The sequence below is a fragment of the Theropithecus gelada genome, chromosome 14 (assembly GCF_003255815.1).
Source record: "Theropithecus gelada isolate Dixy chromosome 14, Tgel_1.0, whole genome shotgun sequence".
In the NCBI taxonomy this organism is placed as follows: domain Eukaryota; kingdom Metazoa; phylum Chordata; class Mammalia; order Primates; family Cercopithecidae; genus Theropithecus; species Theropithecus gelada.
Genome location: NC_037682.1, coordinates 8,960,057 through 8,984,363, shown reverse-complemented (window position 1 = coordinate 8,984,363; position 24,307 = coordinate 8,960,057). Strand labels below are relative to the sequence as shown.

The 24,307-nt window shown below is 57.0% G+C and overlaps 2 protein-coding genes across 3 annotated transcripts; both read right to left on the bottom strand.

The window, feature by feature from the left end:
- Positions 1-76: 76 nt before the first annotated feature.
- On the bottom strand, positions 77-2,954 carry KCNK7 (potassium two pore domain channel subfamily K member 7). Its single transcript, XM_025357957.1, is given in 4 exon segments — positions 77-417; positions 671-921; positions 923-1,070; positions 2,639-2,954. Coding segments are annotated over 4 exon segments (921 nt in total). The 3' UTR covers positions 77-211.
- A 2,183-nt stretch (positions 2,955-5,137) lies between these two features.
- Positions 5,138-24,228, bottom strand: MAP3K11 (mitogen-activated protein kinase kinase kinase 11). 2 transcript variants are annotated; one of them, XM_025357036.1, is made up of 10 exons: positions 21,571-24,228; positions 16,527-16,707; positions 16,179-16,327; positions 15,893-16,068; positions 15,515-15,758; positions 14,925-15,038; positions 14,181-14,316; positions 13,996-14,087; positions 6,766-7,140; positions 5,138-5,948 (listed from the first exon to the last, which is right to left on the bottom strand). In XM_025357036.1, exons 1-10 carry the CDS (start codon positions 22,307-22,309, stop codon positions 5,665-5,667), a joined length of 2,490 nt encoding a protein of 829 aa, XP_025212821.1. In that variant the 5' UTR covers positions 22,310-24,228; the 3' UTR covers positions 5,138-5,664. The 2 variants fall into 2 exon arrangements, with proteins under 2 accessions (XP_025212821.1, XP_025212822.1); XM_025357037.1 differs by having other exon boundaries at positions 5,138-6,002; positions 21,571-22,421.
- Between the last annotated feature and the right edge of the window lie 79 nt (positions 24,229-24,307).

The following is a 24,307-nucleotide window of genomic DNA, read 5'->3' as shown; positions in this document are numbered from 1 at the left end:
CAGATGGTGGCCGGGGGCTCAGGGAAGTCCCATTAGAAATACTTGAAAACAGCCAAAATGGTTGCTCATTTTATGATTAACACAGTATTCCCCGAGGCCTCCCGCCCACCCCCACCGCGGCCCCATCTCCTGATTCTTCCCCAGCCACTCTTGGCTGCTTCCTCCTTAGGTGCCGCCACCTTATGGGAGCTGAACTCGGTCACCTGACGCTTCAGCAAGCAGGGGCTTGTCCTGAAGCTGGGGCCGCGGGGGGCAGGGTGCTCAGAGCCAGTTCATCCTGCCCTAGGATGCCACCTTGGTTCTCAGCAGTCACAGGACTACTGGGCCTGAAGAACTTCCCCATGGCACGGACCTGTGGCAGCTCAGAGAAGGTCTCCACGGCCAGCAGCATGGCCAAGAGTCCTAGAAGCAAGTAACCTGGGGAGGAGAAGGTGCTGGGGCAGCGCCTGGGTGCTGGTGATACTCCCTGCCCACCTCCCAACACGGTTACCTGCCCTGGCAGCTGGCGCCACTCACCACCTCCCAGAGCTCTTCAACGACCCCTCCCACATCGTGCCCAGGAGTGGGGTCCCTCCACCTGCAAGGCCCAGTCCCCCCAATGATTTATGGGAGTCCTAGTCCAGGCTCCTCTTCCCCCTTCCCCCACATGCTCTTAGGTGGCTGGACTTACCAAGAAGTGCGAGCTGGCCCAGGTGGTAAATCACAGGGTGCAGGCCGTGGCCGTGGCCGGGCAGCAGATCCCCCAGGCCAATGGTGCTGAGTGAGCTGAAGCAGAAGTAGACGGCCCCCAGCAGGCTGCAGTCACCCTGAAGGCCCCACAGCACCAGCGCTAGCAGCAGCACAAAGCTGCTGGCCACCAGCAGGCCCAGTGCAACTGCCTGCAGCAGCACAGCCCTGGCCGGCGACAGCTGCCAGTGGACCTACCCAGGCACCTGGGCGGCTGAGCGCAGGCAGCAGGCAGTGGCGCAGGCTGGCCACGAGAGCCAGGGAGGCTGGCAGCCCCAGGGCTGCATAGACCATGCAGAAGGCCTTTCCGCCTGGTGATAGTGGGGCCATGTGGCCATAACCTGGAGAAGAGACAGTCAGTGGACAGTGAGAGCTCTGAGTGCCATGTCTGCTGGGGTCCCTGCCTACCCCAATACCGCCTTCTGCAGAAGGCTGCCCTCTGGTGGCCTTGAACTGGCCAGGTCCAGGTTCTAGCTGACTCTGCTCCTCCTTGGTCAGGGGATCCCTTACCCTCTCTGGGCCATTTTTCTTTTTTGGGAAATGAAAGGATGAAAGAAGACAGTTCCTCAAGCCTTTTGTAGCTGGGACAATTCTGAGAACTGCACTGCCCTTAACAGATACTCCTGATTCCACAGCTGGTGGAATATCATCCACTCTTTCCCCAAATGTGTGTCAAGTCCTGTGTGCCAGGCTTTGTGCTGGTATCTGAGTCAGCCCAGGCCCTGCCAGCTCTGGTGGGGGAGTTGGGCAGGAAAATCACGAAGGGCTGCAAAGAGGCAGCATGGAGGAGAGAGGGCATGTGCCAGGTGGGGAGGGGTGGGAGCGTGGGGTGTGCTGGGAGAACAGCATCAGCTAATACAGAGCTGCAAACGCACATGCCTATTGGAGCCAGATGTGAGACAAACAGGAGTGGTGGGGACAGGGGTGCACCGCAGAGTGTGAGCTGTTTCCAAAGGGCAGGCCCCATTCTGCTCCTGTCAGGATGTTGCCTTGCAGGGATTCTGGCTCAGTGTGAGTAGGTTTCCTGATTTTCCAAAAGAAGTTGGAAATACAGGCTGGGCACAGTAGCTCACACCTGTAATCCCAGCACTTTGGGAGCTTGAGGTGGGTGGATCGCTTGAGGTCAGGAGTTTGAGACCAGCCTGGCCAACATGGCAAAACCCTGTCTCTACTAGAAATACAAAAATTAGCCGGGCATGATGGTGCACGTCTGTAATCCCAGCTACTCAGGAGGCTGAGGCAGGAGAAGAACCCAGGAGGTGGAGGTTACAGTGAGCCGAGATCGCACCACTGCACTCCAGCCTGGGTGACAGGGCCAGACTCTTTCAAAAAAAAAAAAAAAAAAAAAAAAGTTGGAAATACAAGTGCCAATTCAAAAAATACTGAGACACTTTGTGGGGCAAAAAATACGAAAACCCAGGGCTGTGGGTCCTGTTGCTGCTTTTCCCTGGGCACGATTTCTCTGCAGAACTCCCTCATCCCTGTCTGTGCCCTCCTGCTCTGCGAGCATCTCATGCCAGCTTCCTCCTCTATCTTCCCTCACTCCTCCACCTGAGGCCATGGTCCTGATCTGTCCTTCCCAGGTTCCTTCTATTTGCTTCCATCTAAGAATCCATTCCACTGTCTTGTCTCCCCTACCTGGCCACAGGCTGTGGCATCTGGGCAGCTCTCCTGGGTCTCAAAGGGTGCCTGGGGTGGGACTGGGGAGGCCACACCCTTCCTGGCAGCTGAAGTGGAGGCACCAGTTGGGGTGTGTTGGTGGGGAGCCCCAGCTGTGATGTCAGGCCTCACAGCACCTGGGCTCCGTCTGGCTCTTTGGGGCTGAAGGAAGGGCTGCATGAACCCCAGGGACCCCAGGGAGCGATGGCCTCAAGAGCTGTGCCCCCTGACTTGGCTGCCAGGCTCTCTTACCTGGTGGTGAGGATGCTGGCAGTGAAGAGCAGGGCTGAGGGAAGGTCCCAGTTCCTGGCCTCTGAACTGTTGCCCAGGCTGGAGACCCTATGGGCCTGGGTGGCCAGGGCAGTGCCCAGCAGCTCTTCCAGTGCTCCAGGTGGCAGGCAGGCCCTATGCTCTGCCTGGAATGCTGCCAGCTCTGCCCTGAGCTCAGCCTGAAGCCTGCATGCAGGAGGCCCCTCCAGGGCCTGGAACAACACAGCCTCAAGCCCCAGGGTCAGTAAGTGGGCCACAACCAGGAGCCCATATCAGGCCCAGGGCCTTAGACACCTCATGGCAGGGTGCTGTGGGAGCTGGCGGCTCCACCTCAGGCACCTGGGAATGGCTGGGCAGGGCTGGGCCAGGAGGAGGTGCTCTGTGGGTAGCTGGGACCTGGCTGGGGTGGCTGGGGTGTGAACAGAGGGAGGTGAGCTGCCTCACCCCTCCCAGGTTCTGGAGGCAAGACATTTGCCCATTTCACAGCAGCTGGGACGGTGGGGATGGGTGGAGGAAGGTGGCTGCAGTGAGGGGAGGAGGTGGAGGAAGCTGAGGCCTAGACAGGACCTCACACTTATTCAAGGTCCTGCTCACTCAGGCACCCATACTGCATTCATTCATTCATTCAGCAAGTGCTTAGGGAAGAGGACAGGCACAGGTCCTTTCCTTCCTGGTGTTTACACAAGAAACCTCTTAGCAAAGAAACTGGCAACCTCTCATTGTCATGAGTTCCATGAAGGAAATGCCCTGGGTGATCAGAGAGCCTGTAGGGAGCGGGGGTTATCTCACTGGGAAAGCTCCGCTAAGGAGGTGACATTTCAGCTGGGGAGTAAGAGGCCGGTGAAGGTAGGAATGAGCTTGGGGTGTGAGAGGAACAGAGGGCTGGCTGTGGCGGGGGAGAGTTGGCGGTGAAGGGGGGATAAGGACACATGACAAACGTGGTCCAGGGAGACCTACGCTGGGCTACTGTAGGCGTCCTGGATGGAGTGATTTTGGCCTGGGTAGTATGGTGGGAGAGGAATGGTGGCAGCTGGGAAGGATCAGGTGAGGGCAGGGGTAGGAGGTAGGGAGAGGACTCCAGGGTGCCCAGAGTACCCGGGCAGATGATACCCTTGAGCCTGATTGCCAGTTCTTCCCGAGAACCCTTTGTGCCTGCCCTCCTGACTCCCTGCCCCTGAACTATAGAGACAGTCTGGCTGCCATGGGGCACCTGGGAGAGGGCAAGCGGGGCCTGGGTTCCAACTCCTCTAACCTCAGAGGGGCTGAGGACAGAGGCCGAGGAAGGGACCCTGCCCTTGGATATGGTGTGGGAGTGCCAGAGCCCCCATGGCAGTGTGAAGAGAACTGTCAGGGGTGCCAGATGCCATGGCAAGTCATGATGCTTGGAGGTGGGTGGAAGTTACTACTTTTTTTTTTTTTTTTTTTTTTGAGACGGAGTCTCACTCTGTCGCCCAGGCTGGAGTGCAGTGGCCGGATCGCGGCTCACTGCAAGCTCCGCCTCCCGGGTTTTACGCCATTCTCCTGCCTCAGCCTCCCGAGTAGCTGGGACTACAGACGCTCGCCACCTCGCCCGGCTACTTTTTTGTATTTTTTACTAGAGACGGGGTTTCACCGGGTTAGCCAAGATGGTCTTGATCTCCTGACCTCGTGATCCGCCCGTCTCGGCCTCCCAAAGTGCTGGGATTACAGGCTTGAGCCACCGCGCCGGGCCGGAAGTTACTACTTTTTATCTTTTTTGAGACAGTCTTGCTCTGTCGCCCAGGCTGGAGTGCAGTGGCACTTGGTTAACTCAACCTTCGCCTCCTGGGTTCAAGCTATTCTCCTGCCTCAGCCTCCCAAGTAGCTGAGACTACAGGCACCTGCCACCGCGCTGAGCATTTTTTTTTTTTTTTTTTTTTAAGTGGAGACGGGGTTTCACCATACTGGCCAGGCTGGTCTCGAAATCCTGACCTTGTGATCCGTCCGCCTCGGCCTCCCAAAGTGCTGGGATTACAGGCATGAGTCACCGCGCCCAGCCTACACTTTTTTTTTTTTTTTTTTTTGAGATGGAGTCTTGCTCTGTTGCCCAGGCTGGAGTGCAGTGGCGCGATTTTGGCTCACTGCAACCTCTACCTTCCAGGTTCAAGCAATTCTCCTGCCTCAGCCTCCAGAGTAGCTGGGACTACAGGCATGCACCCCCATACCTGGCTAATTTTTGTATTTTTAGTAGAGATGGGGTTTCACTATGTTGCCAGGTTGGTCTTGAACTCCTGACCTCATGTGATCTACCGGCCTTGGCCTCCCAAAGTGCTGTGATTACAGGAGTGAGCCACCACACCTGGCAGAGAAAAGCCTTGAATGACTCACCAAGGCTGGTGGATCTGGTCCCAGGAGAGGGATGCAGTGCAAGGCAAGAAACTGCCTATTGCTGGGGCATCAGGACACCAGGGTTGCATGATAGGTTGGGTCACCTGGTTACCTCCAAGAAAGCTGACAGGCTACATGTGGGGAGACAGCTTTTGAGTTTATTTGGCTTCTGGCTTCATTGGATCCCGAGGCTAATACTCCAACCCTGGCTGGGGCAGCAGGAAGGCACCCAGAGAGCCCTGGCCCCAGATGACCCCCAGGGCAGGAGGCCCATGCTCTAAGCCCTAGGGCAGGGGCCGCAGTAGCAGGACTTGGTCAAAAGTGCTGGTGACAGCTGAGGCCGGCCCCTCTTCCCTGCACCTCCCCTCCTCCCTGCATCACCCCTGTGGGCAATTCCCTGAGACAGGCTCTGGTCCTCCCAACCAGCTGGGTACAGTGTCGGGCCCCAGTAGGGCAGGTGAGCTGGGAGGTTTCAGGTATGGGGGCGCAGGCCCCCCATCCAGTGTGAAGGCTTCCTGTGCAGTGTAGTGTTCCTGACCCCCAAAGCGGGGGTGGGGTCCCTGGGGAAACTGAGGCAGCTGCAGAGGCTGGCCCAGCTCCTGTTCCAGTGTATGCTGTGACTCCTCTAAGGCAGCTGGAGCTCGGGGGAGTGGCCTGGCCCACTCAAGGTCCCGCCTCCGGCACCCAAGGGGCCTGGGCACCCATGTCTTTGGTCTGTGCCCTGCAGTCCTGGGGGCCTCCCCGGAAGGGGTTGGCAGGTGGGGAGTCCCAGAAGGGGTCTGAGTCTGGGAACAAGGTCCAGGGTGCCCGGCGGGGTGCAGGCTGTGGCGAAGGCAGGGGAGAAGGCCGTGGCCCAGCCGACACAAAGCTCCAGGGATCAATGCGGCTGCGAAGGGGTGAGGGCCGAGGTCGGCTGATGAGGCCCAGGGGTGGTGAACGTGGGGTGCCTGGGGTGCCAGGAGCAGAGCGTGATGTCCCGGGTGGGGGTGAGACAGTGCCTCCTGTGAGATATAGGAGGGGCACAAGGTCAGGCAACCAACAACTCCTGAGGTCCCCAAGATACACTGCCCTGCTCTGGGCCTCAGTTTCCCCATCTGCACAGTGAGCTACTTGACTCAACTTCTACGGCCCTTCCTGCTCTGCGTGCCTCTGTTTTTTCGTAATGGTTAGGAGTGAGGCCTCTGGAGCAGGCCGGCCTGGATGTGGATCCCGGCCCTGCCACTTACCAGCTGTGGGAGCTCTGGGTCCCTTCATCTCTGTGCCTTAAATTTCCTTATCTAAAAATGGGCATATAAGAGCACTTAGTTCTGTGGTTGTTATGACTGAATGAGACCATCTCGGGAAAGCCTTGTAAAGAGTACTTGACACAAGTAAGGAACTAGGAGTTTGCTACTGTTATGACTACATATATGCTCTGTCACCCAGGCTGGAGTGCAGTGTCATGATCACGGCTCACTGCAGCCTCAACCTTTCAAGGCTCACGTGATCCTCCCAAAGTGCTGGGATCACAGGCGTGCACCACTCCCTGGCCTTGATTACTTCTGTTATTTCACAGCAGGCATCGCCCCCACCTGCCTGGACCACCTGATAGCTGAATTTAGAACTCTGCTCCCTACATGGTCTTCAGTATCCCAAGCGCCTGGTTCAGGGTCCAGTAGATGACTGTGATCTTGGCCTTGCCTCCTTGCATGTCCCCAGCCACTGCTCCCTCCCTGGGGACCCCCATCTCCCATCCGCGAAGCAGGCCGGCCTCAGGCCACTCACCGCGGGGCTCCTCCTCACGTCGGGGGCTCTTGGCTGACCGCTGGCCTGCAGGAATACCCAGGTCCAGCAACAGGGGTGCAGGAGTGGGCGGGGAGTCGGGCATCTTGGGTGAGAAGCGAATGAGCGGGGAAGGGGGCGGCTCGGTCGGGCAGGGCGCGGGCATTGGCGTTGGGGGTGTTGTGGGGGGATCCCCACGCTCACGTCCTTGGCCTCCCGGTGGCTGCAGGTCGCGGCCGAGGCCCAGGGAGGCAAGCAGGGCAGTGCCACGCAGTAGCGCACGCTGGATCAGCTTGGGCGTCCCAGAGCTGCTACCGCGCTCTGTGGGGAGAGGCCTCTTGGGTTCCTCGGGCTCCAGGCTAGGCCGTAGGGGGTTACCTGCGGGGCGGAGGCGGCACAGGTGACGGCATGGCTGACGCATCTTCCCGATGAGGGCCCAGGACCTCTCTGCGGTCTTGGAACTGAGTTCTGCCCTCTACCAGCATCTTCCCTGGTCCCACAGGTCCCACGGCCTCCCTACCATGCACCCACACTCCGGCCTTTCACAAGATGGGTGCTGGGAGGGGAGGGCAATGCAGGTGGAGGAAGCGACAGCAAAGCCTGACGGCAGCCAGTGACCCAGACCCCAAAGATGGATGGGCAGTCCCAGTGGAGGCAGGGCTGAGGCCAGGTCACGGTGGGCCTCCATGGCCTGCCAGGGGCAACATCCAGGTCCAGGGCCATGGCAGGTCCCACTGACTGGGACCGGCGCCCTGTGCTCTGTGCCCACCCGCTTCCTGGCTTGGCAGCCCTGCCCCTTCTGCCCACCCACCCCCACTCCAGCTGTAGCTTGTAAGATGCACACAGTCAACTCTAACGTACATGGCCGCCTTGAGGAGCACAAATCCCTGTCCCTATTCTAGAAAGGAGGAAAATGAGGTTCAGAGGGGTACCTTGCCCAAGGTCACAGCTAATTTACAGAGTAGGTATTTGTGCCAGGCCTGAGCTGAATAACATAGGGGCATTATGTTGTCTGATCCTCATGCCCAGGGGTTCCAGGCTTAGAGGTTGAGGGCTTGCGCGGAGCTGTACAGCCAGTGAAAGGTGGAGCTGGCTTCACCCCAGGCAAGGGCAGTAGAGCCTTTGCTCTCCACCATTTCCCAACCAGACTCTGCCCTAGATTTCAAGACACTAGTGTCCCACTTTCCAGTCTAGGGTTGGCCTGACTCCATTCTAGATTACTTGGGCAGGGATGGGGAAACCGCTCATTAAGGAGAAGGGCCTCTAAGATGCGCTCTCACAAGCACTGCTTTTGGCTCTAGAATCTGCTATGGCAGGCCGGGCGCGGTGGCTCACGCCTGTAATCCCAGCACTTTGGGAGGCCGAGGCGGGCGGATCACAAGGTCAGGAGATCGAGACCACGGTGAAACCCTGTCTCTACTAAAAATACAAAAAATTAGCCGGGCGCGGTGGCGGGCGCCTGTAGTCCCAGCTACTCAGGAGGCTGAGGCAGGAGAATGGCATGAACCCGGGAGGCAGAGCTTGCAGTGAGCCGAGATCGCGCCACTGCACTCCAGCCTGGGCGACAGAGCGAGACTCCGTCTCAAAAAAAAAAAAAAAAAAAAAAAAAGAATCTGCTATGGCTCTAGAAGAAAGTCTGGCCTCCTCCCTCTGCCTTTCCCCTCCTGCCTGGAGTGCAAAAGCAGGTTGGATGTCGGGAGAAAGAAATACAAGGCTGGGAAAAGTGAGCTTCTACTATGAACCAGGACTCAGCTGACAGTCCCTTCTGTCAGCCACAACCCTTACTCAGACTCTCTGCCTCTTACCCCACCCAACTCCCACCCCGGCCACTGCCACTGAAGGAACAAGGGAATCCTTCTAAAATGCAAACCTGTTAAAGACAGGTCTCTGCTTAAAAACTACCCATCACTTCCAGCTTCATTCACTCATTCATTCAATCAACATCTACTGACCCATGTGCCTTGGCCCCTGTCCGCAGCCCCAGTCCTGAGACTCCTTGGCTCTCAACTCTTCTCAGAGTTCAGCCAGGTTGCCTTTTCCTTGGGTCTGGTGAGCTGCATGCCTGTGCACACACTGTTTGCTCTGGCTGGCTGACCTTTCCCACCTCAGCTTTCAGTGACCTCTTATGTACCATCCACGACCCACTGGGATGTCACTTCCTCTGTGAAGCCTTCCCAAAATCTCCCTGAACCTGCACAGTTATTGCTCATGTTATGCCTCATACAGGTGCTACTGGACTTGTCTGTGAGTCTGCCTCCTTCATCAGATGAGGTCAAGGCAGTGTTTAACATGTTAATGCCTGGCTCTTAAAATGCAAATCTCTGGGCCTGGCGCAGTGGCTCACGCCTGTAATCCCAGCACTTCCGGAGGCCTAGGCAGGCGTTTCACGAGGTCAGGAGATCAAGCCCATCCTGGCTAACACGGTGAAACCCCATCTCTACTAAAAATACAAAAAAATTAGCTGGGCATGATGGCCGGCGCCTGTAGTCCCAGCTACTTGGGAGGCTGAGGCAGGAGAATGGCATGAACCCAGGAGGCGGAGCTTGCAGTGAGCCAAAATTGCGCCACTGCACTCCAGCCTGGGTGACAGAGCGAGACTCTGTCTCAAAAAAAAAAAAAAAAAAAAAAGCAAATCCTTGTTTGATGAAGAATCCATTTTTAAAATCCTTGCACCAACCACATGAGGTTATCGTTATCACCGCCACTTCGCTGGTGAAGAACTGATCATTTACAGTGAGTTTCAACAGAAGAGGGGAAATCATCTTTAAAAAAAGCAAGGGTTGGCCGGGCGCGGTGGCTCACACCTGTAATCTCAGCACTTTGGGAGGCCAAGGCGGGCGGATCACGAGGTCAAGAAATCGAGACCATCCTCGCCAACATGGTGAAACCCTGTCTCTACTAAAAAATACAAAAATTAGCAGGGCGTGGTGGCACACACCTGTAGTCTCAGCTACTTGGGAGGCTGAGGCAGCAGAATCACTTGAACCCGGGAGGCGGAGGTTGCAGTGAGCCGAGACCCCGCCACTGCACTCCAGCCTGGGTGACAGAGCAAGACTCCATCTCAACAAAAAAAAAAGCAAGAGAGGCTGGGAGCGGTGGCGCATGCCTATAATCCCAACACTTTGGGAGGCCAAGTAGGGCAGATCACTTGAAGTCAGGAGTTCGAGACTAGCCTGGCCAACATGGTGAAACCCTGTCTCTACTAAATACAAAAATTAGGCCGGTGGTTCACGCTTGTAACCCCAGCACTTTGGGAAGATGAAGCAGGTGGCTCACTTGAGGTCAGGAGTTTGGGACCAGCCTGGCCAACATGGCGAAACCTCATCTCTACTAAAAATACAAAAAGTAGCTGGGCATTGTGGCACATGCCTGTAATCCCAGCTACATGGGAGGCTGAGGCAGGAGAATCATTTGAACCCGGGAGGTGGAGGTTCTAGTGAGCTGAGATTGCGCCACTGCACTCCATCCTGGGCAACAGAACACCACTTCATCTCAAAAACAACAACAAAAAAAATTAGCTGGGCATGGTGGCACATACCTGTAATCCTAGCTACTGGGGAGGCTGAGGGAGGAGAATTGCTTGAACCTGGGAGGTGGAGGCTGAAGTGAGCTGAGGTCGCAGCACTGCACTCCAGCCTGGGCGACAGAACAAGACTCCTCAAAAAATAAAACAAAACAAAAATAGCAAGAGAAAGCCGGGTGTGGCCGGGCGCGGTGGCTCAAGCCTGTAATCCCAGCACTTTGGGAGGCCGAGGCGGACGGATCACGAGGTCAGGAGATCGAGACCATCCTGGCTAACACGGTGAAACCCCGTCTCTACTAAAAACACAAAAAATTAGCCGGGCGAGGTGGCGGGCGCCTGTAGTCCCAGCTACTTGGGAGGCTGAGGCAGGAGAATGGCATGAACCCAGGAGGCGGAGCTTGCAGTGAGCCGAGATCGCGCCACTGCACTCCAGCCTGGGCGACAGAGCAAGACTCCGTCTCAAAAAAAAAAAAAAAAAAGAGAAAGCCGGGTGTGGTGGCTCACACCTGTAATGCCAGCACTTTGGGAGGCTGAGGTGGGTGAACTGCTTAAGCCCAGCCCAACCTGGGCAACATGGCAAAACCCCATCTCTACAAAAAATACAAAAATTAGCCAAACATGGCATGCATCTGTAGTCCCAGCTACTCAGGAAGCTGAGGTGGGAGGATCACTTGAGCCTGGGAGGCAGAGTTTGCAGAGAGTCATGATTGTACTACTGCACTCCAGCCTGGGTGATAGAAATAGACTCTGTCTTAACTAATAAAAGAGAAAAATGAGACAAAGGGAAGAGAAGATAGGGTCCAGCAGACAAAATGAGAATGAACAGAAGTTCCTGCAGTCAATGGCCTGAGAAACTGAGGTTCTGAAGGGTAAGTGACTTGGTCAACATAATCCAGCTAGGATTTGAATCTGCCTCTAAACTTCCTGGCAGCAAGAGTTAGCAACTCTGTTGTTTAGGAGAAAGCTGCGTGACTCTTCTTGACCCAAAGATAGACAGAGGTGAAACTGCTTCCGTGGGGCCTCATAGGGAGGACACGGCCACGTAGTTATTGACTCCAAGGCAACAAGCTTCACAGGGCAGTTGCTATCAGTGTAGCTGAGTGTACCCTGCCAATGTGCCACTCCTTGCAACCAGCTCTCCAGGGGCCAGAACAGCCCACTGGGGACAGGGTGATGGGGTGTGTGGCTCTCCAGTGGTGTGGCTTATGCCTGGGACCATCTCACAGGGTCTGGGATCTCTGTGAGGCCCCACTCTTTGATTCTTAACTGGGTTTCTGTGGGTGGCTGTGAGGTCAATGTCATGTATTTTCAGGGACCCAGATGGTGTGTGGCGTGTGGAATTGGGCTGGGGAACCACATGCTCAGCCAGCCACTGAGCTGCGGCAGCTGACATCCTTTCGGGGCAAGTGGCAATCCATTTCTTCATCAGCCAGGAAGGGCATTGGTGTTGAGGCTGACAGACTCTTATCAAGAACGGTAACTACCATGGTTTCCAGTGCTTTCACGAAACCTCAGGCAGGTGGCCTTCTGGCCACACATCTACAATTTCATATTGTGGGAGCATTCGTTGTATCCCTGGGGGCTGCGGCTCTCTCAGTTTGCTGTGGCTGAACCAAGAAAGAAGGCATTTCAGATATCTACGGGCACAGACTTCTACGAAGTTATGATGCCATAAAATATTTCGAGGAGATGAGGAAGGCTGGTATCTCTCAGAATGCAAAGTGATTTTGGAATATGAAGAATTTCTTGGCCGGGCGCGGTGGCTCAAGCCTGTAATCCCAGCACTTTGGGAGGCCGAGGCGGGCGGATCACGAGGTCAGGAGATCGAGACCATCCTGGCTAACACAGTGAAACCCCGTCTCTACTAAAAATACAAAAAAAAATTAGCCGGGCGTGGTGGCGGCGCCTGTAGTCCCAGCTACTCGGGAGGCTGAGGCAGGAGAATGGCGTAAACCCGGGAGGCGGAGCTTGCAGTGAGCCGAGATCGCGCCACTGTACTCCAGCCTGGGCGACAGAGCGAGACTCCGCCTCAAAAAAAAAAAAAAAAAAAAGAATTTCTTTGGGTTGAATTACTTAGAAGTTTGTCACTGACCTGAACTATTCATGAATATATGAGCTAACAGTTTCTCTTGATAAATAATTAACAAATTCTTTGGATAAAAACACATGGGGCAAGCTTGAGAACGATGGGGTCCAGACCCCTTGTGCCCCTGCTTCTGGGAGCTCAGGGCCACACGGTTCTGCGGAATAGTCAGGACCTGCTTCAACCTACACACCTGGGTTGACAGGCCCTCAAGTTCTCCTTTGGCCCATCTGGCCTGGTACATTTTAGAGCAAGTGAGTTCAGGAAGCCCCCTTGGCCTTCCAGTTCTCAGTTCAGTCCCTGCAGGACGGATGCTGGGGGCACTGCAGCTGCTGGAGCAGCAAATGGCGGGGCGGATGGAGGCCTGGGGCTCTGCCTCTGTGGTCAGACAGACAGACAGTCTTCGGGTCAAATCTCTGCTCTACTGGGTGCCTTATATCAAACCACTTAATAGCTCTGTGCCTCAGTTTCCTCATTGTAAAATGAGGCCAATACTACTACTCCCCTCACAAAACTGCTTGGCACATAGAAGAGACCCAACAAAGGTTAGCTGTTGTTATGACTATCGAATGTAGCTCAGGGAATGGTAGAGGTGATGGGCTGGGTGGGATGGGAGGAGTTTAAACAGCTTGCTGAACTGGACTCTTCTGAGAGCGGCTAAGCGGGTCCTACATTCTGGCTGTGAGCAGCAGGTGTGGGGGCTCTGAGGATGGTCCCCAGGTTGGCACAGGGACTCACAGGCATGGGAGGCCGTAACTTTCTGGCCTCAGTCAGAGCTGGGCAGTGTTGAGCTGAGTGAGCCCTCCTCCCCGCAATGCTGGAGCCCTGCTCTCTGCCTGACCCTCTGGCTTCCTAAGCAGTCTGTATGTGAGAAGCCCTTTCTTCAAGTGAAAGCTTCTGAGTTCACTACAAGCATGGGAGCTGAAGTCTCTCTGGGTTCAAATCCTCAGCTGGGGGTTTAAGGTAGGTTACTTCACCTCTCAGAGCCTCAGTTTTCTTATCTGTAAAATGGGGTAATAGTAGCCCCTCTTCATCAATGCTTGGAGGGAATGCCTGGCACAGTAGGGCAATTACCATCACAGAGAACAGAAAGGCCCGGAGCTATCCTGGATGTGGTGAGAATGGGCCTGGATCCTGCCTGCTCGGCCTTCTCATTCTCTTCTTCACCTAGAGGCTCCCAGAAGGGACTCTGAGCAGCACAGTGTGGCTGACACTAGTCTGGCTCCACCCAACACAGGCTGATTCCTTCCCCTCTCTGGACCCAGCTTTCCTTGGTGCCAAAGGCTGGGTGGGCTTCCTGTCTTTCTTTTCTCTCTGGAGCCTGCTAAAGGTACAGGGGCTGCCACAGGGACAGGGAAGAGCCTTCTTACAGGCCAGCTCTGAACAAGGGGATGAGACTCTGGGCCCCCAGCCGAGGCCTGGGCTGTATGCCGCTTGATCGTGGGCCTGTAGGTCAGACCTGGGTTCCAAGATCAGTTCTGTCCTGTCTCAGCCTTGGTTTCCTAGTCTCTAGAATGAGAGCAACCAGGGCAGGACTCCTGCTTTGCCTGCTCGCCTCTCATGGCCTCCCCAAGGTGCCCATGGAAGGAACTCAGCCAGATTCTGACGAGGGAGGAAGGCCACTCACCATTGAGTGCTGGGGGTGTGGAAGGAGATCCTAAGGGGGATGAGTCATCTGAATCCAGGTACCATGTGGCTTCGTCCATGCGGGACCTTCTCCTGGTGATGGGAGGACAAGGAGGGGTGCTTTAGGAATTCCAGGACTTGGGGAAAGCAGATGATGCTGGGTTTGGGGGGCACTCAGGTACTCACCTCCCATTCTGGGCTTCCCCAGGCTTGGGGGAACTGGGACCCCAAGCCCAGCATGCTCGCCGCTCTCCATTGCTTGAGTCCTCCAGACGTCGGGGGGACTGGCGGCCCCATGCCTGGCCTGGCTCTGCAGGCTCCACTACAGGGGAAACCGATGGAATTGGAGATAATCTTTATCCTCCCTCCATCATCAGAGTCAGGCTTCAGGGGTAACCTTTACAGTATGGAGAGGAGGGTGGGCCCTGTACCATTCCCAGGGTGAGCTTTGGGCAAGATAGATGGGTTTGGGTTTATCACCCCACAGTGGGGTGGGGCATCTCATCTAGCCCTTCAGCTGACATTTGCTAGTTAGTAATTAGTACAGACAAGGACACCAACTGCCTGGGTTTGATTCTGGCTCTTCCACTTATTAACTGTGTAGCAAGTTACTTTTTTCACTTTTCTCATCCGTAAAACTTAGATTAACAATAAAAATAGCAACCTAATAGAATTATTGCAAGACATTAATATTAGTAAAGCATTTAAAAAAATTAGTAGTACATAGTGTCATACAATTATTTGACTAAAAAAATAAGTACAATTAATGCTGCCTGGGGAGTTCAGAGTTAACAGTCTAGACCTGGGGCAGGGAGCCTGGGGGCAGACGGAAAGAGGGGATAGTGAGTGGGATCCACCTCCAAGGATAAAGTCTGAAAGAGAATAAGGGGCTGGGATGCGGAGAGGGGCACGAGAGGCGAGGTTTCTTACATTGGATGGCCCGGAACCGGGGGAAGGTGGGCGAATCCCCAGGCCCGACCTCGAAGACGTTTCTCCTCCGGTCGAGGCCGGGTGAGGCCTGCACGGTGATGCGGTGCTTGAAGTCTGCGGTTTAGGTTGGGGGGAGCAGGGTTCAGGTTTGCGATGAAGGAGAGCCAGGACCCCAACCTGCAGGGGCCCAAGGCCGGCTCCCAGGCCGCACAGGAAGCGGCACGGTGGCTATGAGACTGTTGCCAGCCTCACTGCTTTCTTGAGCCGCTGGTTCTGGATAAGGAAAGCTACTCGTCTGCGTCGGAGATGCCAGGCCGCCGGCCCGCCCCGCCCCCTAGACCTTCCCAGAACTTTCGTGAACCCCACCCCTTCCCGGTCGCAGCTACTCCCAGACCGACATGCAAATACTTCCGCCAGAACCCGCCCACAGACAGAAAAAAACACTCCTGGCCCCACCCCTCCCAGCCTTCACCTCTCGGGCCCACCCACAACACCCTAAACCAATCCCAGCGCACTCAGCCCACAGACCTGGCTCCACCCCCCCGCCCTCGCAGCCAATGGCGGGGGATGCGCCGGGGCCCGCCCCTCACCGAGTGGCATGCTGATGCGCTCGCCGCCGTCGCGCGCCCGGAGCTTGCTGCGCTTGAATGTGCCGCGGCGGCGGCGCACGTGCGGTCGCTCGCGGTCCACCTGCTGCAGCAGCAGCGTCAGCTCGCGCTCGAACACTTCTAGCTCCCACTGGGCCAGCAGGTGCTCGCGCCGGCGCAGCTGCTCCGCCTGTGACCTCTGCTCGCGCGCTGCTCGCGTCAGCTCCTCTTCGCGGCTCAGTAGTTCCTGCGCCCGAGACAGCGAAGGAGAAGAGGTCAGCCTGGCACCTGGCACCGATCCCGGCGGCGCCCGCCCCGACTCTGCCCCAGGAAGATCAGGGAGACACTCCTTCCAACGCTGGGTCCCCTGATTCCTCGCACCTTTTCCTTGGCTCGCAGCTCGTCGAAAAGACCCTGGATCTCGCGCTTCCAGCCTTCCTGCATGGAATGGAAGGAGTCCCGCGGCATTTCCCGTAGGACCTGTGCCTCCAGCGCCTCCAACTGCTGCAGGATGGAGGCGAAGTCGGGCCTGCGGTGAGGGTCCTGCGCCCAGCAGTCTAGGGGCACGGCGTGCAGCGGAGACAGAATAAGAAGGGGTCTGTGGGTGGATATGTCCTGGACCAGGGAGCTCTGCCCCTCACCTGCTCCCCCCGCCCCTTCCTCTTACCTGCCATAAGCTGTGCGAAGGGCTCGGGGCAGGTGGATGGGATGGGCAGTGTGAGCTTGTTAACAGCTACGCCATAGGCCACAGCAAGGCAGTCAATGCCACGGTACGGCACCTCCCCGGTCAGCAGTTCCCACAGCAGCACCCCAAAACTGTGGGCGAGACAACAGGTCTGTGTTCCCTTTTCTCTCCCAACCCATACCCCCTTACTGCCACTTCACCCAAAAGCAACTAGGAGCTAAGTGGTTTGGATCCCTGTCCCTGGACTTGGCCCAGCCCTAGACTTAGGCAGCCACCTCCGCCCTCTGCAGCCCCGTAGCAGCCCCTGACCAGCCCCACCGAGGGCCGCACCTCCAGACGTCACTGCCCTTAGAGAAGGTGGAGGCCTTGATAACCTCAGGAGCCATCCAGGCGTAGGTGCCCGCGGCACTCATTTGTGTGGTTTTGTGCCACTCTCGGGCCAGACCAAAGTCGGTGATCTTCAGGGTCTTGTGCTCCATGTCATCACCCTCAATGGGCTGCAGCAGCAAAACTAGAGAAGAGGGGCTAGATTGTGGATGCTCCAGGATCAGGTGGTGGGGACAGGGTAAGAGCTGGGAGCAAACTCATCTGATGGACATCCTGGCTGGGTCCTGGGGGCACAGAGGTGACTTGGTCTAGATCTTGAGGACCTACTTGAAGTCAGACATTCCTTTTTTTTTTTTTTTTTTTTTTTTTTGAGATGGAGTTTCGCTCTTGTTGCCCAGGCTGAGTGCAGTGGCACCATCTTGGCTCACTGCAACCTCCACTTCCCGGGTTCAAGCGATTCTCCCGCCTCAGCCTCCCGAGTAGTGGGATTACAGGCATGTGCCACCATGCCTGGCTAATTTTGTATTTTTAGTAGAGACAGGATTTCTCCATGTTGATCAGGCTGGTCTCGATCTCCCAACCTCAGGTGATCTGCCCACCTCGCCTCCCAAAGTGCTAGGATTACAGGCGTGAGCCACCGAACCTGGTCGACGACAGACATTTCACACTCAGCCCTAGCACTCAAAACCACTTATGAGCTAGATAATATTTTTCACGTTTCACAGATGAGGAAACCAAGCAGGGAAATGACTTGGCAGAGGTCATACAACAAATACAGCAGAGATTACAACCTGGTCTGTGTGGCTCTGAAACCAGTGTTCTAGCTTTTCCCTAAGACTACACTGAAACAAAATTGGCAAGGTAGCAACTCTGGGCTTTTTTTTGAGACGGAGTCTCGCTCTGTCACCCAGGCTGGAGTGCAGTGGTGTGATCTCCGCTCACTGCAAGCTCCGCCTCCCGGGTTCATGACATTTTCCTGCCTCACCTTGCGAGTAGCTGGGACTATAGGTGCCTGCCACCCACCGCGCCCGGCTAATTTTTTGTATTTTTAGCAGAGATGGGGTTTCACCATGTTAGCCAGAACGGTCTTGATTTCCTGACCTTGTGATCCACCTGCCTTGGCCTTCCAAAGTGCTGGGATTACAGATGTGAGCCACCGCGCCTGGCCTGGGCATTTATGGCTTTGATTTCAAGAGAGATCTGTGAGTGTCCTGTCACTTTGTCGAGGCAGGAGCGTGAATGAGAACCCCCCTTGGAGTGGGGAGCAAGAGGGAAGTTCTTGGTGAGAAAAGAAGCCCAGTAGGTACCACAGGCCCCTCGTGCTCACATCACACTGTGGCAAGTGCAGCCACTTCCAAGGCAAAGATTCCAAAAGATACCTACCGATGCAGCTGGAAGGGAAGAGAAAGGGTGGGGTCCAAGAAAGTGATGGTTCTTGGCCACAAAGGAGGAGCTTGGGGTAAATGTAGGCGTGGATGGTCAGACGTGGCAGGGGCTTGTGGCTTTAACCCAAATGGGGCCACCGTACTTGGTACAAAGAGGAGAAGCAGCAACTTGCAAATCTCTCACCAGGATAGGAATGACTCAAGTGAGAGAAGTTTTCGAGGAATAGAAAGAGGACAAAGTCATAGAGTCAGGAAGGGTCTGAAGGCGCCTCTATTTGCTGGTTACAGCCAACTGCACTGTGGAAGAGAAGCGATATCAAGTCAACCATGTTTCTGGACCCGTGTCAGGGCACACCTCTCAGCTCTCCTGCCCCATGTGACACGACTGTCATGGGGGCAGCATAGGGCACAGGGTGGAGCAGATGGGAAGGGCACCTCATACAGCCTGGTGAGTCAGGGAGGACTTCCCAGAGGAGGTGGCAGAACCAGGGTGCTCATTTTTCAGGGCTTAAAGCCACAAGCCCTGATCCTGCTGCTGGCCAGCCCACCTGGGCCTTGAGGAGGCATCTCGCACTGCTGCCAGCCGTCCCCGCTGCCCCACCATCCTCAGCCCCCACAGCCCCTGGCTGCTTGGCTGTTTCTGCGTCCTCCACCTTCAGCCATTTCAGCGCTGGTGCTTCTCAGAGCATGGCCTCTCCTCAACCTCTGCCCACGGCCCCTGGCTGACTCAGCCTCTTCCAGGTACCAGCTCCCTCTCCCTACTGGCATCTTCCACATTTGCAACTCCAGGCCAGACAAATTGGTTCAGCTACCCCTCAGCAGCTCTACCTAATGTCCAGGTGCCCTCCATGACCACCTTTACTATCCCGGCATGCCCAGTAGATTTTCCTGCAACTTTTCCTAATCCAGAGAATGGTCTCAAAATCCACCTACTCCTCTGAGCCAGACCCTGGAGCCAAATCCTGAACACTTCATCAAGCCGAGGATGACAACAAAACCCTCCTCAGACGGCTGTCACGAGCATGAAACAAGACCACACTTTTAAAGCTTTTGCATGGGGGCTGCCACCTGACAGAAGCATCCTAAAGGCCAGTTGTCCTAAAGCTCATATCGTATCTCCACCCTCCTCTCTCTCCTCTGTCACTCCTTACTGCCAGCTTCACAATAGCCTCCGGTCTGGCTGCTGGAGGCTGCGGACCTGACCATTTAGCAAGCCCCGCACAAGCTCATTCCAAAGGGGAAACGCAGGAGGCTGGGGCAGTGGGTGGAGTGGAAATGGGCACTTCCCCTGGTGCCAGGGCCCAACTCCCCCTTTGAAGACCAACACTTGCTGCTGCTTGGCCCGGTCTCCAGCCACTTGTGGCATCCGAGACTGGCAAAGTGCTGTTCCAGTATCTCAGGCCGAGTAGCCACTCTCCACCTTTTTCAGGTGGGGAATCTGAGGCCCAGAGAGGGGCAGCAACTCACCCAAAGTTTCAGGACTTCTTTGTGCTTGTGGCCTTTTTGCTACCTCCCCGCTCCCGGCTCTGCCAGCTGCTAAGCCCCATCCTCTGCTTTCTCTCCAAGCTGCCTCTCTGTGCTTACATTGTCCCAACTCCAGCTGCTGTTCCGGTGTCTGATGTAGACCCCAGGCATGGGAGGTCAGGGGTCACCCAGAGGAGAATGGGCCAGAGACCCCGAAGCTAGGGGAAGCTCTCAGTGCCCCTTTAGGGCTCCCTGGCCTCTGACAGGGACCTGGCCACCAGCTCCCTCCCTAGGCTGGCCTCTGTGGGGCTTGGGAGTGGCCTGGGCAGCTCACGCCTCTTCCTCTTCCCTCCTGTGGTCCCTACTTCTCCTTTCTGGGAGGCCTGGGCCAGGTCTCCCACTTGGGAGGGGGAGTCCTTTTGGGGAGAACTGGGGGAGGTCAGGCCCAGGCCGAGCTGGCTGGTCAGTCCTGTGACTCGTGGGCCTGGAGAATTCCCCCTCCTCTCCCCGCCAGGCTTCCTCACAAGGCCCCCATTGTCCAGGAAAATCATGCCATTGTTTCCTGCCTGTGTCCCCCCAAGCCCAGGGACTCCCCCCACCCCAATCCTGCAGACAGCAACTTGGGCCTAAGACTGGGGTCTCCGAGGTTAAATGCCAGGCTCAGGGAGGCTGAGGGCACCTTGCCTGCCCTTTACCACCAACTCCCAGACTCTGAGAGGGAAGCAGGGGAACTAGAGGGGAGTGGGGCAGCAGTTCCAGGCTCCTTCCTCCCGCAAGCCCTCCACCCCCAGCTCTTTCCTCCCCTGCAGGCAGCTGGGCTAGGGAGGGAGCAGGGGCTGGAGCAGGGACAGGAAGCCGGCTCAGGGCAGCAGGAAACGCAGGAAGCAGTGGGGAGGGTGGGGAGCAGGGGCCTGGGCTATTGTTCCATTTTTTCTGGAAAGAAAACGGAGGAAAAACAGAAGATGGGAGTCCCCTCCCCCTGCGCCTTCGGGGAATCCCCCTCAGATTGGGGCAGGTAGTGGGGGTCCCTAGATAGAGCCCAGGGTTGAGGCTGAGAGGTGGGAACTGCACCTTACTAGGGATGAGAAGAGTGGGTGGGGTGGTTGGCAGGCCTCCCCTGGCTCCTCCAGCCCTGGCAAGAACTTGGATATCTGGGGCTCAGCACTCTGTTTCCTGCAAGCCCCTTGTCCATGGTCAGCCCAGGCCAGGAGGCTCAAAATATCCACATGGACCCCCCTCTAAGAATGTCTCATGCTTTTCCAGTGACCCCACTGAGCCTGGCCCCTCCTGCATTTCCTACTGCTGCTCTCCAGCCTGCACCCTGGGCTCTAGGAGGCCCCTGCTCCTGGTCCCTGCTGTGTGCTAGGTCCTGCTTCCATGCCTTCGCTCTCTAAATGCTGCGCGCACCAGGAAGCCCTCTGAAGCTACCACTTGCTTCTCTTGGGCCGTGATGGAAAGCGTGTTGGGGGCTTAAAATGGTGGGAGATGGAGTCTCCCTTAGCCCAGCACTCCCACCCCAAGCACTGATTGCAGGCTAGGCCCTCTTGGTGATCCAGCCCTCAAATGTCCATCTCCACGGCTGAAGACCCGCTGCGGGTTGGGGATCGCAGGTCAGGCTTGCCCAGGCTGTTGAGCCGTTTCACTCTCCCTTTTTACAGAGTCTGAAATTGAGGCTCCGAGTTGGAGTCACGAGCTAGAGGTCATGCAGCCAGGGAGGGCTAGGCCAGAATTCCAGCCCTGGCCTTGGCCTTGACTGCCAAGGAGGGCTTCCCCCTCTGAGATATCTGTTCTGGAGGAGCTGCCCATGATGACAGGAGAGAAGAGAGCACCAACTCCATGAATATGAATTTAGGGGAGGAGAAGATGGGGAGCGCGAGCTTCCAGAGGACTTCCTTGAGGTGGGAGCCAGAGCTGGGCAGGATGCTTATGGCCCACCTGAGAAATCCCAATTTCTTAACTTGTCCAAACCTCAGCTGCAGGCTGGGGTCAAGGACTTCTGAGGCTGGGACAGGAAGACTCTTCTGGGTGCCTGGAGCTCTGTTTGGGGGCTAGCTTGAGCCCATGGGCACCTGGTCAGCTGGGACCCCCTAGGGCGAGTGCTCCTACCTGCAGCAGACCCTAAGCTAGGCTCAGTGGAAGGTTGGGAGCAGGTGTGTGCCAGAGCCATGCCACCCGCAACCATGCCGCCAGAAACTCACTGTTGTTGGACTTGAGGTCGCGGTGGATGACGGGCACCAGGGCCTCGCAGTGCAGGTAGTGCATCCCACGGGCAATCTGCACAGCCCAGTTAACCAGCACATGAGGAGGCACGCGCCGCCCTGCCAGAGCTCGGCTGAGGGGTCCACCAGCTGCGTATTCCATCACCAGGCACAGGTTGGGCTCCTCCAGGCACACAGCCTTGAGGGCAATGATGTTGGGGTGTGCTAGCATGGCGAAGAGCCGGGCCTCCTGGCGAACACTCTCAGCTGTCACACTGATGTCCTCATCGGGGTCCTGGCGAGCTGCCTTCACAGCCACCAGCTCACCTCGCCAGCTGCCCCGGTACACCTTGCCGAAGCCTCCAATGCCGATCACCTCCTCCAGCCGCAGCTCCTGGAAGCTGGCCACCTCGCAGGGGGGCGGGCCGCCACCCCGAGACACATAGTTGGATGGGAAGATGCCCACCTGGCCACCCACCTGGCCTGCCCACCAGCCCTCGTCTCCTGAGATGGCTGCGTCCCGGGACAGCACCTCCACACGGTCACCCTTCCTCAGGGCCAGCTCGTCCTGCCCACTGGGCTCATAGTCGAACAGGGCTGTCCACACCGGGTTGGCATAACCCGCTGCCTTTGGAGACCCCTCAGGCCGGCCTCCTCCACTGCCCCCACCACCCCCGCTGCCACTGCCATTCCATGACCCTAGAGGGCTCTTGAGGAAGAGGCTCTTCAAGGGCTCCATGGCTGGGAGCCGGCGTTGGGATGTGTGGAGGACCTTCTCTGGGTGCCCGTGGTCCCCACCCCCGCTGGCTGCCGAGGCCCTAGTCCCGGAACCTGGGCATCCGGGCCCTGGCCCTCAGCCCCAGACCCACGCCTCTCTGGGGAGCCAGGAGTGTCGCCTCCCGGCCCCCCGCATCTCGGGCTTCTGGAGGAGGGCACCCAGGGCAGTGTGGTCAGGCCGGGGGGGTGGGGCCCCGGGGCCTCCAACGCCTCACCATGGCTAGCTTGGAGGGGCCCGAGCTTCCCTCGGTCCTGGAGCAGTCCTGGGAGCCTGGCTCCGGCCCCCGCCAAGCGTAAGGTGGGGCCTCCAGGGGCAGCGCCTCAACTCCGGTTGGGTCTTTTTGCGCGGGGGTGGAGGGAGCGTCCACAGTTGGGCCCAGACTGCCTGTTCCTGGCCCCGGCTCCTTTGGTCCCGACGGCTCCGACCCCGCTCCCTTCTTCCTCCTCCCTTTGTACTTTGGCCTCGGGGGCGGGAGGCAGAGGTGGAGGGTGGAGTTTCACTTTTTTCCGCTCTTCTCCCTCCTGCAGGAAACAGCATCAGATGACGCGGGCGGCCTGCACCGCTCCCCTCCCAGAGGCTCCAGCAGGGGAGTTCCCGGGTAGGCGGGCCAGGAGAGGCAGAGGAGGGAAAGGGCAGAACCAGATTCCCCATCACAGCAGGCTTTGAGATATAGAAAGAAAAGCCTCCAGCTGCGTGCTCTGCTGGCCAGGGTGCAGGTTGGTCTCTGCTAAGGATGGGCCATCTCTGTCCTCTGCATCCGCACTGGCGTCAGCAAAACGGGGTTACAGAACCACATTTGGGAAGGGGGTGAACCCAAGTCTGGTCTTGGCTGCGAAGTTGTGGGACTGTGCGATCCATCCATTCTGAGCCTCATTATTTTCTTTCTTTCTTTTTTCTTTTTTTGAGACGGAGTCCTTTCTCTGTCACCCAGGCTGGTATGCAATGGCGCAGTCTAAGCTCACTGCAACCTCTGCCTCCCGAGTTCAAGCGATTCTCCTGCCTCAGCCTCCCGAGTAGCTGGGACTACCGGCGCGTGGCACCACGGCCGGCTAATTTTTGTATTTTTGGTAGAGACGGGTTTCACCACGTTGACCATGCTGGTCTCAAACCCCTGACCTCGTGATCCGCCCGCCTCGACCTCCCAAAGTGCTGGGATTACAGGCGTGAGCCACCGCGCCCGGCCATTCTTTTCATATATGATATGAGAACAAGAAAGCTCTGCCTCGCAGAGCTAGTGGGATGGGGTGGGGAAGACTGGAAGACAGACGGAACTGGCTGCACCTCAAGCTCTTGGAGTGGATTGTCTAAGGTTCTGCTCTTCTCCTCACCTGGGAAACAATCCGCTTCTTCATATCCCTTCCCCATTGGCAGAATCCTGAGACTTGTCCAGAACTTTGCCCACGATTGGATTCAGAATAGCTGAGTCGCCCTCACAACCTCTGGATAGGGCTGCCCCCATTGCTTTAAGCCTATCACTTTAAGAAAGACGACGCTATCCTTTTTCGACTATTCCTGCCTGTTCCAGAAGGTTGTTCTCTACACCCTAGGTCTGAGCTCTGACCCGGAAGTAGACGCCGCTGGGAGCCGAGAAACGATCAGGACGTAGGAGGTCCAGCATTAAAGGGGGCGGACCGAGAGGGGCGTGCTTTGGTAGTGCAGAACACTCGCTGCAACTAGGGGATTCCACGCCTCCATCTTTTCCCCGTCTCCTGTAACTCATTGGAAGAGCTGTGCGCCAATTACTTTGCCGTTACCCAATGGCTACTCAACTGTCTCTTTGGTTCCGCCCAGTCGTCTACCCTGGGTTGGCGACACCTGGGTCTACGCATGCGCTCAAACGCTTTTACGCATGAACTTGCTTTAGTTCTGGACTCTGCGCACGCCCAAATGGCACCCGTCGCGTCCTACCGCGCCACCACCTCTCTGCGCTTGCGCATTCATGCCGTCAAGTTTTCCTTT